The following is an 18587-nucleotide window of genomic DNA, read 5'->3' on the forward strand; positions in this document are numbered from 1 at the left end:
GCGTTACAATTGGTCCTTAGCCAACAACACTTAATATGTCAGACGATATTACATTTTTTCACTGACAGATTCAAAGCTGTTAACAGCCAAGTACTTATTTTACAACTGAGTATGCAGAGAGAATATGAGTAAAGAACCTTTTTCAAGGACTCATCTATGTGCTGCTCAGAGTTAGGCTCAAACCCATGACCTTCTGATTCGAGGTAAGTGTCATAATAGATCACATCTGCACATTTAACTCTCTGTTATAGAATAATAAAATAAAATTTAATTTTAAATTTTCTCAATTATCTCTTTCAGACCTCAAACTTCATCTACAATCAACAGACTACGGCAATTTCTTGGCAAATGAGCCAAGTCCCTTGACTGTATCTGTAATAGATGACAAACTTAGAGAGAAGCTTGTGGTGGAGGTTGAACATATGCGTATTCAAGCACTGGAACCATTGTCTACATTTCTGGACTACATCAAGTGAGGTTTTTGTCTTTGGCCTACCCCTATCACATCAAATTTATGTTTTTATCATAACTATTAAAATGTGTTGGGAAGTGCCAATAATATCCAATGGCTAATATTTAATAGAGTTGTAGTGGATATCCGGATATATTTGTTATTCGTGAATAAAATTGGAACGAACGGTTAATAAATAATTATCTTATGGATAGAATGAATATAGCGAAAAATAAAATCTTGGATGCAGCGATGCAGCAGCATGCTAATGAGAGCAGGCGCAAACCAGAATCGTCACCAGGTCACTTGCATTATATAGCTAATAACATAACATTAGGATAGGAGGGATGGGCAGAGAGTGAAAATGAAGCAAAGGTGTGATGAGTATGATTGCTTTGGAAATGAAGCAGTCAACTTTGCACTTTTCTTAAACAATAAAGAAATTTTTTTCTAAAGGGAGCGTCATTCGACGCCCGAGTTTTGGGTGTATTTTATCACAGGATTCTTCGACACCCGAGTTTCAGGTGTATTTTGTCACAGGGTAATTAGACATCCGAGTTTCGGGTGTATATTGCTACAGGAACCCCGAACTTGGGGTGTGGATTGTCAGCAAAGAATTCGGCATCCCAAGCAGGGTAGAATTTTTTTTTCATAAAAAATATTGTTGTTGTTTTCTTGGGGGGGCGTTGACAAAAATTCTACAATTGTTCGTCTTTGCACACACATACGCTCTCTCTAAGACGTAAGTGACGTCAACTTCGTTCTACCTATAGGTCACATTTCCCCGGTTTTGTACGGTCACACGTACTGCGCATGCGCGATTCGGGTGTCGAATTATCTGGTGACAAAAGACACCCGAGTTTCAGGTGTCGAAAAACACTCCGTTTTCTAAATGCTTGTAAAAAGTAAATAATTCACACTTAGAACTATATATAATGAGCATCAATTAAATCTGGCCAGTGATTAACAGCCATATTATTACTGTTAGTCACATTGATATTATTCATACACCATTGGATAGTTAAGAGAATTCCAGGTATGATACACAGATTTGACTAAGATACATACCTGTTTACTTAAATGGGATGTGGTTGGAAATCATCCAAAATTTCACAGAGTGCAAAAGTAACCACAAGGAAGGCAGAAAGAGTTTGGAGAAAAAGTGGCCTCGAAGTCCACAAAGCCATTTATAAATCTGTAAAAAATAAGTTCTACAATTTGATAAAGATGGCCAAAAGAAATTATTACAACACTAAAATAGAAAACATGAAAACTTGTAAAGAACTTTACAGCATAACTGACAACCTACTACGAAAACAAAAGAACTGTCAATTCCCAGTTTCAAAAAGTGATAACCTCCTTGCTGAAGATTTTGCCACCTTTACAGCAAAATTACAACCATCAGGCAAAGATTGGATAAATCAACACATTCACCGCCCACCTTCAAATCTTTTAATGGAAAAGTTCTTGACTCTTTTGAACCTGCAACCGAAGAGGAAGTTCGAGAGACCATCATGAAAAGTTCATCTAAGCACTGTGATCTTGACCCCTTCCCACATATTTGCTGAAAGAATGTCTCGACGTTGTGCTTCCAACAATTACCAAACTTATAATAAATTACTCTCTTTCCTATGGACTAGTCCCTGATGTGTTTAAAAATGCCATTATCTCATCTCATGTAGTTCCATATCTGAAGCAGATGTCGGAGGTCATCTTCCGCCAAGCTGATCTATTTCTTGCCAATTCTATTAAAGCAGCGCCACCTTTCTCAGCTTCATCTGTCCAAGTTCTTATCCCTTTCAAATACGTTATTCTTTGTCTTCCTCTTATTCTTTTTCCATTCATCTTTCCAGTCAAGGCAAGTACTTCCAAACCAGGGTGGCGGATAATGTGTCCTAAAAATTCCATTTGGCGTTTGATGATTTTTGTTATCAGTGATCTTTTTCTGTTTGCCATTTCTAAAATTTCTTCATTTCTTTTCTTTTCCATCCATGACACCCTCATCATTCTTCTGTAAAACCACATTTCCACTGCCTCCAGTCTTTTAACCATGGTCTTGTTTATGGTCCAGCTCTCACAACCATATAGCAGCACAGACAGTACATAGCAATCCAGGACTTTGATTTTTGTTTTCATGCTAATATTCCTGTTTTTCATCATAATTGTATGCAGCTGGTTGAATGCATTCTTCGCCATACCTATTCTTTTCTTTATTTCACAATCTGATTTTCCATTGGATGTTACATTGAAGCCTAAATATGTGAAACATTCAACTTGTTGTATTGTTTGTCCTCTGCTTGTTATTACACAGGCTGGTGGGTTATTATTTTTAGATACCGTCATACATTCTGTTTTAGATATATTCAGTTCCAGTCCCATATTTTCACTACTCCTGACTACAACATCCAGTAATTCTTGTAGTTCATGTTCAGATTCTGCCAGTAGAACCGTATCATCTGCATACCTCAGATTTGTTACATTCTTTCCTCCAATACACACCCCCTTCTTATGTTCGATATCTCTTAATATCATTTCACTATAGAGGTTGAATAAATCTGGAGACAAAACACACCCCTGCCTAACTCCTCTTCTAATAGGTGTAAAACTGCTTAGCTCGTTGTCAACACGCATTGCTGCTTCTTGTTCCCAGTACAAATTCCGTAATATTCTTAAATCTTTACCATCAATGTCCAAGGATGATAGAATTTTGAATAGTTTTTCGTGTTGTACTTTATCAAAGGCTTTTGAATAGTCGATGAAACACATATACAGATCTTTATTTACTTCAATACATCTTTCCATCAGCATTGATAATGTGAATATTCCATTTCTGGTACCCTTGTCCTCAACAAAACCAAATTGCATCTCCCCAATTTCAGGTCGTATTTTATTTCTTATTCTTAGTAAAATTATCTTCAAAAGAATTTTTGTGAGGTGGCTCATTAGGCTAATAGTTCTGTGTTGTTCACAATCAACTGCCCCTGGCTTTTTTGGTAATGCTATAAAAATGGATCGTTTCATATCAGTTGGCATTTTTCCTGTGTCATACACTTGATTTAGAAGGTTTGTGATGAATTCAATCCCCCATTCGCCATACCTATTCTTTTCTTTATTTCACAATCTGATTTTCCATTGGATGTTACATTGAAGCCTAAATATTTGAAACATTCAACTTGTTGTATTGTTTGTCCTCTGCTTGTTATTACACAGGCTGGTGGGTTATTATTTTTAGATACCGTCATACATTATCAACCCCTTGAAAAAGTCAGATGGCAACAAATGATTATTCAAATTATGGACCCGATTCAAGCCTTCCCTTTTTATCTAATGTGCTTGAACGAATTGTCTTAAAAAGACTAGGGAGCATTTCCAGTTTGCCTATAAATCATACCACAGCACTGACACTGCTCTTGTAAAACTTAGTACCGGCATTCTTAACAATTTAGACGTAATTAATGTATCTTTTTTTTATTTAATAGGTCTATCAGCTGCGTTTGATACAATCAAATATAGTCAAACGCTTGAGTATAACATTTGGGATCAGAGGAACAGTGATTGAATGGTTTAACCCATAGAGGCCCGCTTCCCCTGGAGTCGCCCGCGACTGTTGAGGCCCGCATCGCCCGTCATCGCCCGCGGCCCCCGAGAAAAAACGGATCATGTTTACTTTGTTATTGCAACGAATCACTTTGTTTTATTCTAAACCGGAAACATCGTAAACGTAATGCGATCGTTCTATTTCCGTTTCCTTTTTACCGCACGTTTATATCGTTGATAGCAAGTGAGTAATCGAATTCAGAAAAATGGCATTCCCGTACTTCACGAGTTTGTTGCGTGGCGCTAGAAATGATGTTTTGGAGAATGGTGTAGAAGATGAAGAGGATTTTGGAAATGAAAGCGATATCGAACTAGAAAGAGAAGATGTAAACAATGGTGGGGATGGACAAGACGAGGCGTTAGCACCCGATCAAGGTGATTCTGACACTGAATCGGAGTCCGAGATTGACGAAAATGACGGGAATGGGGGTGCGGGGAACGAGTTTTTTTTTAAAATATTTTTTTTCCCAATTTATTGAAATCAAAACATGTCATGTTATATATCATTCGAAAGCAGATTTAACTGGCTATAAAAAGGAATTAAAATTATAATTTTATGTCATTTGGTGCTCGTGTAATAATTTTTTAACTTTGTGTTGGTATTATTTTGTTAAGAGTTATGCCCCTTACACTGGGCCTCAGGGGAATTTTTTTTAGTAAACACCGGGCCTCTATGGGTTAAGTCATTTTTAGATTGTAGGAAACAAGTTGTCAAGATTATTATGGCTAGATCAAATGAATTCTGCCTTTGGTATGATGTTCCAGAATGGTCATTCTTGAGTCCTGTTGTTTTTACCATGTATACTTAACCTCTTTCTGAAATTTTTGTAAGAAGTGAAAGTTCCTATCACTCTTATGCTGACGTTACACAGCAATATAAATTTGATGTTCCAGGCAATATTCCTTTATTGATATTGTCTGTTGAGAACTGCATCACAGAAGTAAAATGTTAGATGGAAACGAATAAGTTGAAATTGAATGATGAAAAGACAGAAATTATGCACTAGAAATCAAAGCGGAAATGGCTTGATGGAACATTTAAGTGTGAATATAAATGGTGTCCAATTCAGTCCTCGTTGGGCATTAGAAATCTCGGGGTATTCCTGGAACATGATTTTTCTATGAAGATGCAAGTAGACAGCCTCTGTAAAATTCTTACAAATAATCTTAAGAAGATATCCACCCCTGGGTGGGGATCCTGACCTCCCATAGCGGGCAGGGAGGTACACACTGTGTCTTCTATCCCCTTATATCTGTTTTCCAACATGCTTTCTGTCTTTGTCTTGGAATGAGATTACTTGGTTTTGTCCTGGTCCTGGCTGAGAGGAAAACAGTCGAATGTATAGTTAGTTTTGGGAGATGATATTTTTTTCATTGTAAATCATCTCTCTGTTATGCACTGTATTATGCCTTCTTTTATTATATATTTATGATTTGTAAAACATTTGAGTGTGTTCCTCTTAGCGGGACCTGTGCTTGTGTCTGGATGAGACTTTTAGGTAATCTCAAACTAAGTACTTTGATAGAGTGCTTTTGGAATCTACGTCTGTTTCCTATTTGAACCAATTCCCCTTTGTCTTCCCTTTTCTTGGATGCTTTATTGTAATTCTAGAACTTTTTACTATCCCATTTTCTTCCTTTTTACTGGCGCTGATATGACCTTAATGTGTTGCAAGCGCCGTAAAACCCTTAAAAACAAACAAACAAACAGATATCCACCATTAGAGATTTCCTAACTAAATATGCAACAATGAAATTCGTCACACCTCTTGTTTTATCACTTTTGGACTATTGCAATGGTCTTTAATCTCACATAAGCCATGATAGAATCGCGCGCCTGCAGGTCATACAGAAGAGTGCAGCTAAATTAGTGACAAGACAATAGAGAATGGAACATTCCCTGCCTATTCTGTATGAGCTGCACTGGCTGCTCTGGTTTGTTTTAAAAGCCTGAATGATGAAACACCTGACTACATGAAAACAGGGCTGAGAATCTTCCGCCTAAAGGCTGATTTCCACCTAAATGGTGGTTTATCTCCGCCCATCACCATCAAAATTCCGTCTTTTAAAAAGACTCACAACAACCATTACAACATCAACACCCCTACCACCACCAGCTCTACAACCATCACCACACCATCATCCCTACCACCACCACCACTACAACAACCACCACCACATCACAATTCCTATCACCACTACTACTACAACCACCACCACATCATCATCCCTACCACCACTACTACTACAACCACCACCACATAATCGTCCCTACCCCACCACTACTACAACTACCACCACATCATCATTACCACTACTACAACTACAACCACCAGCACTCCATCATCTTTAAGACCACCACATCTTCATCCCTACCACAACTACTACAACCACCACCACACCATCATCCCAAAGACCACTTACTACTACAACCACCACCACATCATCATCCGTACCACAACTACTACATCCACCACCACGTCATCATCATTACCACCACCACTACTACATCCACCACCACGTCATCATCCCTACCACCAGTAATGCTACGACCACCACCACATCATCATCCCAACCACAACTACCGCTACAACCACCACCACATCATCCCTACTACCGACACTGCTACTACTACCACTACCACATCATCGTCACGACTACTACTACCATTACTACTACAACTACCACCACATTACCATCCCTACCACCACTACCACTGTCACTTGTTTTATGACATTAAAATATAAAGATATTTCCAACCACAATCGGATTCATGATATTACAAAAGGTCCCCACAAAAGTATAGCTTTAAATTATCAAACAAGTATGTTGATTTAATTAAATTATAACTTTATTTTTTAAAATAAGAAAATGTCAAAAATAAAATGAAAAAGTTTTGACAATCAAAACGTACCTATTCAGTATCATGTAAAGACAATAAAATTCACACAAACAAATCTTGTCCTGTTGTCGACTCAGGTTTGCTCTTCTGTTTTCTTGTAACACTGTTGCTCCTACTTTTTGTGAAGATGTGAGTACTCTGTAGCGAACACTGCCCATCAAATATTGAGTACAACTGTGCTTCTCAAATTTGTTTTACGTCCAAGACTTAACAATATACTTTTGGATCTGGATAGAGATTTGACCGAACAAGTTCTTAACGGGCACCTTTATATTGTTACACTCTTTTATGGAGATGTGAAATTACGACATACATTGCTTTTTAATCGTGACCGAACTGACCAGCATTTAATATTTTTATAACACAATTTTTGGTCTTCTCTGTGTTATACTTTATTGGGACATATGCATAGTGACTGTTTTGCCTTCTCTGTACTATGATTTTATTGATCTCTTTTAGATCATACTGATATTGCATAAATTTGCCTTCTTTAAGCAATGATTTTGGTCACCCGTTTACGGACTTACACAGTAACCTGCACTATGCCTTGCTATTTTCCGACCCCGAACGTTTTTCACAATCAACCCTGCATTGTGCAAAGAATAGCATGTGAAGATTTGGGGTGTGCCATGGGTTTATATAACCATGGTGAGTAGTATTCATAGGACGACAGAGGCATTGTCAACAGGTTTGAAAAATAACAACTCATGGTTGCCTTAAGCTAATTTCCCATTGAGACTTAAGCTCGTTCTACAGTAACGTGACAACTACTACAACTACCACCATATGGATTCAATACCACCACAACTTCTACAACCACCAACACATCATCATCATCTCTACTACCAATACAACTGCCAACACATCATCATCCCTACCACCACTACTTTAACAACCACCGCCACACCATCCCTAACACAACTACTACAACCACCACCACATTATCATCCCTACCACCACAACCAAAACACATCATTATCCCTGTCACCACTACAACTACAACTACCACCACATCGTCATCCATGCCACCACTACTACTACTACAACCACCACCATCCCTGCTACCAATACAACTACAATCACCACCACATCATCATCAATACTACCAATACAACTACAACCTCCACCTCATCATCAACCCTACCACCACCACTATTACTACAATCACCACTACTTCATCTCTACCACCACTACCACATCATCATCCCGATCACCACTACCACTACATCCACCACCACAGCATCATCCCTACCACCACCACTACTACAACTCCCACCATATTATCATGCCTACCACCACTACTACTACTATAACCACCGCCACATCATCATCACTACCACCACTACTACACCCGCCACAACATATCCCTACCACAACTACTACAACCATCACCAACACCTCTACAACTACAACCACCACATCATCATCCCTACCACCAAAACTATTACAACCACCACCACATCATCATCCCTACCACCACCATTACTACAACCACAATATGTTGTAATTACAATTTCAACCTTTGCCAGAAATTGCTCCGAGACAAGATTATTTTGGATTGCATTTCAGTAAATTTTAATGAAATTCAAATTTATAGGTTATCATCGCATGGGTCTTGATCTACGCCCTGTAAATTTTCCTCCTTTATTTGTGACCAGTCATTTTTACCCCTGATTGTTAGAAATATATGTACCAAATAGTAATTTACGATCCTTGACTCTCAACACGAAGCTAAACTCTTAGAAATAATTTTAAATATAAATTATATGGCCGCCTTTCCTAACTGGGCCCCTTTTGTGGAATGACCTGCCCAGAAGGATAAGAGAAGCGAAATCTATTGATGGTTTTAAATCATTGTTAAAGCACTGCCTTTTTACAGTTGCATTTTCATGATATTGATAGGATATTACATACACTGCTGCTATTGATGCCATTGTAGCATGCGTTTTATATATTATATGTAACATGTATATTTATTGTAACGTACATTGAGCATCACACTGATGAAAATGCGTGATATAAATGCCATGTATTATTATTGTTATTATTATTATTATTATTATTATTATTATTATTATTATTATTATTATTATTATTATTATTATTATTATTATTATTATTATTATTATTATTATTATTATCATTATCATTATTATCATTCCTACCACCACTACTACAACAACCACCACATCATCATCATCTCGACCACCACTACTACACAACTACCACATCATCATCTCTATCACCACTACTACAACCACTACCTCATCATCTCAACTACAACAACAACAACCACCACATCATCATCTCTACCACCACTACTACAATAACCACCACTACTGCATTATCTTCCCTACAGCCATTACTATAATCACCACTACAACATCATTTCTACCACCACTACCACCACCACTTCATCATCATCATTCCAACCACCACCACCACCACCACCACCACCACCACATAAACTTTCCTACCACCACTACCACAGCCTTCACCACCACCAAACCATCATTCCTACAACCACTACTGCAATCTCTACCACATCTTCACTCCTGGGTGGGGTTCCTGACCTCCCACTGTTGTCTTCTTTCCCCCTATATCTGTTTTCCAACTTGCTTTCTTGGAGTGAGATTATTTAGTTTTGTCCTGGCCCTGGCCGGATACCCTGGCTGGGAGGGAAGTGTATACAGAGCTGCCAACCTACCGCAAAAAATGCGGAATTGTACGCATTTTCAGCGATTGTACGCTTGTACGCATTTCCCCCAAGATTGTACCCATTTTCAGTGTACGGAGTCACCTCAGTTTTCTTTAGTTGTAATAGCAAAACTAGAGATAAAATAGAGAAACCCCAAGTGGATATTCATATATTTTTGACCTATTATGATCTTCATGCTGGGAGGTAGAATTCTGAAAGGATTGGATTATAGTCTTGGGAACATCATTGTTTCTGCAATTGAGCTTGTGCGGTGTGACTTTATGAAAGTATACCTTCCTCTTACTTTCACAATGGTTAGTTTCCGTCGATTTCAGGATTGTACCCATTTTTATGACATCTCCCCCACTTTGAGGTCCCATTGTACACATTCTCATCAGATGGGGTTGGCAGCTCTGTGTATAGTTAGTTTTGGGAGATGATATTTTTTTGTAAATCATCTTTCTGTTGTACACTTCATCTCTCTTTTGTGCACTGTATTATTTTTCCTTTTCATATATATGATTTGTAAACAATTGGGTGTGTTCCTCCTGGCTTGGACCTGTGCTTGTGTCTGGATGAGACTTTTTGGTGATCTCAAACGAAGTACTTTGATAGTTTGCTCTTGGAATCTACATCTCTTTCATATTTGAACCAATTCCCCTTTGTCTTACCCTTTCTTAGGTGCTTTAATCGTAATTCTAGAACTTTTTACTATCCCATTTTCTTCCTTTTTACTGGGGCTGATGATATGACCTAAATGTGTCGCAAGTGCTGTAAAACCCGTAAAACAAAAAAAAATAATAAACATCGTCACTCCGACCACTGCTACTTCAACCACCACCCTATCATCATCAGCATCAACAAACCATATAATATGGGAATTGGTACGCTATTCTCTTTTATGGTGGTCGGAGAAAAAATTCTACCTTTTTTGTGGTCAGTTATTTTAACCAGTGGTGGTGTTGTCTTGCTTGAGGAGTTATCCAAGTAATATACTTTTAAAACTAGTGAGTGAGGATATCCCTTTTGTTGCAAGCAGATTAGTAACTATAATTACCTCGTCCACCATTGTAACCATGTTATGCTCTTGATATCAGATGTTTGACTCTCTTTTAAGACACTATTGCGCGGCACTCCTGAAATTTGAGGTTTTATCTGTAAAAAACAAATTGAGGGTAGGCATGCCTGCCATACAGATGACCTAGTTTGTTGGAACTGTTGGCTAATAGTTGAGATATAGGAGGAAGGATTGTAATGATTTTGTATTTTGTTGATTATCAGTTATTATTGTTCTGCTATGATAGTGATCAAACCACCTTGGATCAATACTTGTTGATTATGTGATTTGTCCACAGATACAGTTACATGATTGACAACGTTATCTTGCTGATCACTGGCACTCTCCATGGACGACCCATCCACGAACTCCTGCCCAAGTGTCACCCCCTTGGCACGTTTGAACAACTGGCAGCCATAAATCTAGCCTCTACCTCCATCATGTTGTACAATGCTGTCCTTGTGGACACACCCCTAGGTAAGGCTCTGCAATGACATCTCAATGGTGGCCTTTTAGGTTAAGCTCGTCCACGGTTGATTGTTTAAATTGTAATTTATTATTAACTTTTACTTTTGGCATCAAGGAAAATCTTTTTATAATTTATGATCCTTATCTGGCATCGTGTGCAGCCTGGGTGTGTTGTTTATCTCAGGTAAGTTCATATTTTACACACTGAATTTCAACTCACTGAAGTCAGTTGTTGTCACCAAGATGACACCACTGACCAGTCACTTTATGCTTTGGTAGTTTTTAGTGTCATTATTATATTACATGTAGATTATCATAATTTGTCTTTGCTATTTAGCAGATCAGGTTAGTAGTTTCTCATTCATATAGTTGAAATATTCTGCGGAGAAGTCGTAAGCGATAAACATATTATTCAACAGCCAAACAGAAGCAAAATGAAGTTCATAATAGTAATAATACAATCCACTCTGGTTAATTGCTAAACCTTGGGATCAGCAAAAAGTTGCAATTAAATGAATTGGAGTTTCCTGTCCACTATTGCAACGTTTTACACACATATGGTAAACTCAAACCAGTTGTAAATATTGTTCTTAGTCCACCACGGAGCAATATGATTGAAACTAAAGCCATCTGGCAGCCCTGTATAGATTATGTCAAGCAAAAGCAGCTTGGATGCAAGACGACATCTTATTCAGATTGGATTAACTTTCATTCTTTTGTGCTCAACATTTCTAAGAGTCAAAGAGATTAGCCGTGATGATAGACAGTAAGCTCTCACCAAACTCGTTGGTCACAATGCACTGTTGTCAATCCCAAAACAAAGGATATCGCTCAGTCTCTCTTTACAACTGTCATTGTCTACCTGTTGTCAAGACTATGCCTGGCCCCTCGCCTCCTATTTAATGGCTACAGATGACATCACAAACCCATACTGCAAAGCCATGCCTTCTTTTGTCTGGAATAGAGTGGTGACACACTACTGCAGCATTAAATCCCACTCACTCGCAATTCTTCAACCTGTCACGATTTCATCCATGATGAAATTTAATCATGATATTTTGTTTGGTTGATTCCTTGAATTTCCCACTTTTTGAGGGCGAAAATTTGTTGCAATTAACCAAAGTTTGTTGCAATTAACTTTTATGTAGAATTTATTCTGTTTCTTGGGAAATGTTGTGGTTAAAGCGAAAGTTGCGATTAACTGAGTTGCGAATATCTGGAGTGGACTAATAATAATGGTATTAACTGTACAATATTCCTGCCAAGTCAGAGAACATAACCAGATTTAATAGACTGCTGGTTAAAAGCATGCACCCTCCATTCCTTTAGGCAAATGGAAATTCTACACCCCTTGCTGGATGGAAGAGTTGGAAAAGCTGTACAAGAAGTACCAGCAGACCCAGTCCCAGGACTTTTCCAATAGACCACTTCAGTATCTCATAGAGACCGTGGAAAGCCTTGATTTTACACACTCGAGCTGCCCATGCTTGGCCACTGATAAAGAATTTGGATGCCGACCAGAACTTTGCAAAGTCTGAACTGGAATATGAGGCAGACACAATTGTCAAAAATATAAAGAACTGTAGCAAATGGGTCCCAAATCAGTCTTTCCAGCACTGTCTGAAAGGCATACTGTACCATTTGGGACTTGCTACCTGTGGATGAAGAGTTAGACTGGACATAATTGGTGCAGCCATTAGCAATGCATGGGTGCAAGAGTACCGGCTACTGTCGGCTACAGCCGGCCTGCTGGCTGATTGGATTACCGAAAAAAACGTCGCTGGCTTTTTGCGATTTGGATTTGATTGATTTTTTTTTGTGCAACTTGTGACAAGAAACAACAAATTACTGCATTACAACCTTTGGATTAAACATACAACAATTGTGGACTACAGTGCAACCCCGATGTAACGACATCCGTTATAGCGACATTCCCTGTATAACGACATGGTACTCAGGTCCCATTTTATTTTACTATATATCATTAGTAATAAAAACCCCTCTATAGCGACGTACATTTCAGCAAAACCCCTGTATAACGACATTTCTGGTCCGACAAACCTTGAAGGTGTTTGTCTACCATGAAATTGTTCGTAACTTTTACAAGTGGTATCTTCCATTCTATGTATGTTGTCTACTCGTAATAAGCCCAGAGCTAGTTCTTATTGTAGCCAATGAAAACGCTTCTTTTTCAGCCAATCAATAGTCACATTTGTACAACACCGCAGCCAATCAGAAGGCTCGCCTTTCACCAATCAGAAGACTCGCCTTTTACCCAATGAATGCCTGTGACAGGTCAACACTGGACTGTTTATAAATCCTTTGTCCACTCTCCATTCATTGAATCATCATTGAACAACGACAATACTGTGCGTATGATGAATACAATACATGCCGGTCCCAAGCCCGGATAAACTACAGAGGGAAAATGAAAAAGTATACATTCACTACACAAGACCCAAAACACCTCCTGATATACACACATAGGAAACCTCTCTGTAATGACATCCCTCTATAACGACACGTTTCCCTGTCCCGACGATATCGTTATATCGAGGTTGCACTGTACTATTATGAAGACTAGATGCTGAGAACAAGTCTTGAGAACAAGACTTCAAATGATGAAGTAAGTCCGTGAATCTTGCAGGCTTTTTCAGATTATATGTCTGTAGGCTTGTAGGCTTTTTGAGGTCCAGTTGCTTGCACCCATGGCAATGTTAAGAAAGGAAAGGAGCGGGTATAGATGGCATATATCCTGATATGATGACACATCTTTGTCCCTTGGCCTACCTGGCTGGCAGTAAGTTGTGGACACGTCTCAAGAAACATACTCGGGATGTTACCAGACTCAAATCCTACTTTGACAAGTGTTACCTGAAGATGAACACATACAAAAACTGTGTCTACAGCATTCCATCTATGCAGTGGCTGGCACACCTGTAAAATGAACATCCTTATTGGGGATCAGCTTCTCCCATATGAGCAGAATCTGAAGTAGCTGGGGGGTAGGTTGGACAGCAGCCTTACTTATCAGGTTCATCTCGAAGGTGCTCCCTGGAAGATGGAGAATGCAAGTCTTCTAAGGAAGCTGGTGGGAACAACTTGGGGTGCTGATCAAGCACTTCTGAGGACTTCCATCCTGGCTTTATGCTATTCCATTGGGAGTATTGCGCTATGGTGTGGGGTAGGAGCAAGAACGTTGTTAAGGTTGATGTAAACCTTTGCAAGTCCATACACATAGTGTCGGGGATGCTGACAATAACACCTGGAGAATGGGGCCTGATAATGGCAGCAAACCAGCCCCAATATCTGGCTGCAGATGATTACAACTGGCTGGCTCAACAAAATCGAGAGAGGGAGTGCGGATATCCCCTCAAGCAAGCACATAATGGACCATGCCCCTGTTTCGATCCGAAGTAAGCCCCGGCAACCCTTGTACTTGGCTTCCCTGAATTAGGACAGGGCTGTGCATATGAGTCGGTTTGGACAAATTCAATCCCTCGAGGGGGTGAGGACATTGACTCCTCGAAATGGGAAAGAAGTTGCCAGTCTTCTGTACCACTGGGTGGCAGTGACATGACTTTGGTCAAGAACCTGCCTTACAGCAGCAGCGCTTCATCAGTGGGGACTTTCCACCTGTGCCACATGTATGCATTGTGGACAAGATCCCGAAACAACAGAGCATCTAGTCCAGTGTTTCGTTTTTGTTGAAGCTTCTGGGAGAGTTTGGGACAGTACATGAATGCGGCGAGAACGTTTCGACCTGGATAGATCATCATAACATAGTATTGTAAGCTGCTGTTTATTTTTTGGTGGTAACAGTTTATTCTGCATTAAAAATAACATAGAAAAGGGAAGCTTTCATCTGAAAATAAAATATCATTGTCGCTGTCAGAGGATTAAAATAGCTACTCACATGTACCATGCAGCACCCTCCATGACACTCTTGCATTACCTCTCTTTCATCTGTGCTGTGTACTACATCATCAGGCAGCTCATCAATTCTTTCATCTTCCCCCATCCCCTTCCTTACAGCATTATGTCTCCCCTATCCTTCCTTTCTCATGATAAAACAAAAACTTCCTGCTTGGTAAGTCAATTGTTTCTCTCTAGTTCTACTCAAACCAAGACATTGGCAAACGAGTGTCTTGTGCAAAATGAGTCATAGAGGTGACATCAATAAGTGATGTGTGTTTGATGCAAGTGGTACACAGTCATAAATTGGTGTACGCTCTTTAAGCAACATAAGCATTTTCAATGTTTACAGGTTTACAAGGTTTATTTTGTTTTTTACTTTTGGATATGTATTGGTTTGAAAGTGATACAGTTCGTTTCTACACCAAGAGTTCGGTTTCGAGCATGGGCATGTTAAACACCAAGCTTTTCCGGTGTCCTGTTACAGCTCTAGTATGTATCCAAACTTTCTACATTTGTTATTTCAGCTCCTTATGTCAAAGACTGCATATCCGCCGAAGATCTGGATGAGATGAATGTGGAAATCATCAGAAATACACTCTACAAGGTAAGGGGTTTAAACTTTTTTTTTATCATCTTTCTTTTTTCTATTTATTCTTTTTTTAAATTTCCTTCCAATCAGAAGTCTATATTTGGTTGTCAATCCCAAAATCACAGTATGGCTCAAGTTGTAGACTAGGTTTCACAATACGTTGAAGTGGATTGGAACGATTTATGTTAATTTCCCCTTCATGTAAAATTTGATACGCTTTGTATGAAGAGAACATCAATATGAAAGGTCTTAATTGCTTTCAAACCCCTTATTCAGGACGAATATCATCAGCTGTCATTGCCATACGTAAGGACAAATAGTGTTGCTTTCACTATTCATACTTCATACTAAAGCTGGGCATTATTCCGTTTTTGTTTCCACGTAATTACATGATTCATCCGTATTGTCTTAAATTTTTGACAAACCCCACTTCCTCTGTTTGTGTTTGTGTTTGTGTATGTGTTAATTTGTTTTTTGTCGGGAGACAGTACTGTTTGATCTAATGGCCCGCGTGTAATATTTCTGAAGTTTGGCGATCTTTGCCTGTGTCAATTATCCTTTTCCATTCCCTTCTAACGTTACCTTTACCTTCTTCTTGTTGTCCACAGTCTTCCACAATGCCGTTCCTAGTCTCTTCACTTCATGATTTACACACTTCCTCTTCTCAATTGTCATCCCCTCATACGGTCCCGAATTGTTTAGCTCAGTGATGCCAAAACTCCGGTTTCACCGGAAAAAAACTCCGGTCTGGAGAAAAAAATTCCGGGCTCCGGGCAACTTCCGTCAAATTCCGGTGAGGTCAATTTGTTCCAGTGATACCCCCCCCCCTCTTCCAGCCACCACATCATCATCATTACCACTAGTATTACAACCATCATCACCACCACTACTACTGCAACCACCACCACATCATCATCACTACCACTACTACTACAACCACCACCACATCATCATCATTACCACAACTACTACTTCAACCACCACCACCACATCATCATCACTACCACTACCATCATCATCACAACCACTACTACTACAACCACCACCACCGCCACATCATCACTACCACTACTACTACAACCACCAGCTTCACATCATCACTTCCTGGGTGGGGTTCCTGACCTCCCATGGTGGGCAGGGAGGTATTTGTTGTGTCTTCTTTCCCCCTATGTCTGTTTTCCAACTTGCTTTTTCTGTCTGTGTCTTGGAATGAGATTACTTGGTTTTGTCCTGGCCCTGTCCGGATACCCTGGCTGGGAGGGAAACACTCAAATGTATAGTTAGTTTTGGGAGATGATATTTTTTTCCTTGTAAATCATCTCTCTGTTATGCACTGTATTATGTTTTGTTCATGTATTATATATTTGTAAACATTTGAGTGCGTTCCTCTTGGTAGGGACCTGTGCTTGTGTCTGGATGAGACTTTAGGTGATCTTATACTATGTACACTGATAGTGCGCTCGTGGAATCCACATCTGTTCCCTATTTGAACCAATTCTCCTTTGTCTGCCTTATTCTTGAATGCTTTAATTTTAATTCTAGAACTTTTTACTATCCCATTTTCTTCCTTTTTACTGGCGCTGATATGACCTTAATGTGTTGCAAGCGCCGTAAACCCTTAAATATAAATAAAAATAAAACATCATCACTACCACTACTACTACAACCACCAGTATCACATCATCACTACCACTAATACCCACAACCACCACTACCACATCATCATCACGACCTCTACTACTACAACCACCACCACATCATCATCACAACTACTACAACCACCACCGCTACATCGTCATTACCACTACTACTACAACCACCACCACCACATCATCATAACCACTACTACTACAACCACCACCACCACATCATCACTACCACTACTACTACAACCACCACCATATCATCATTTCCACTACTACTACAACCACCACCACCACCACATCATCACTACCACTACTACTACAACCACCACAACCACATCATCATTACCGCTACTACTACAACCACCACCACCACCACCACATCTTCACTACCACTACTACTACAACCACCACTAGCACATCATCATCACTACCACTACTACTACTACAACCACCACCACCACATCATCACTACCACTACAACTACAATACCACCACCACATCATCATTACCACTACTACTACAACCACCGCCACCATCACATCATCACTATCACTAATACTACTACAACCACCACCACATCATCATCACTACCACCACTACTACAACCACCATCACCACCACATCATCATCACTACCACTACTACTACTACTACAACCACCACCACCACATCATCATCATCATCACTACCACTGCTACTACAACCACCACATCATCATCATCATTACTACTACTACTACTACTACTACTACTACTACTACTACTACTACTACTACTACTACTACTACTACTACTACTACTACTACTACTACTACTACTACTACTACTACTACTACTATACTAAAACAACAACCACTACAACATCATCATCACTACCACTACTACAACCACCGCCACCACATCATCATTACCACCACTACTACAACCACCACTACCACATCATCATCTCTACCATTTGTACTACAACCACCATCACCACCACATCAACATCACTACCACCAATACTACAACCACCACCACATCACGACCACAACTACTACAACCACTATACCACTAGCACATCATCATCACTACCACTACAACTACAATACCACCACCACATCATCATTACCACTACTACTACAACCACCACCACCACATCATCACTGCCACTAATACTACTACAACCACCACCACCACATCATCATCACTACCACTAATACAACTACAACCATCACCACATCATCATCACTACCACCACTACTACAACCACCATCACCACCA

The 18587-nt window shown here is 39.5% G+C and overlaps 1 protein-coding gene across 1 annotated transcript in view; it reads left to right on the forward strand.

Annotated features, from left to right (window-relative positions):
* Window positions 1–300: 300 nt before the first annotated feature.
* LOC144977214 (V-type proton ATPase subunit d 1-like) overlaps window positions 301–18587 on the forward strand; it is a gene marked incomplete at its 5' end in the record, with an annotated part of 49900 nt that continues 31613 nt past the window's right edge. The window contains 3 exon segments of the mRNA XM_078922168.1: window positions 301–472; window positions 11004–11182; window positions 15616–15695. Coding sequence (XP_078778294.1) covers window positions 301–472; window positions 11004–11182; window positions 15616–15695 — 431 coding nt within the window.

This window comes from Berghia stephanieae, chromosome 7 (assembly GCF_034508935.2).
Source record: "Berghia stephanieae isolate SIO BIC M18660-M18661 chromosome 7, UCSD_Bste_1.3, whole genome shotgun sequence".
Taxonomy (NCBI): Eukaryota; Metazoa; Mollusca; class Gastropoda; order Nudibranchia; family Aeolidiidae; genus Berghia; species Berghia stephanieae.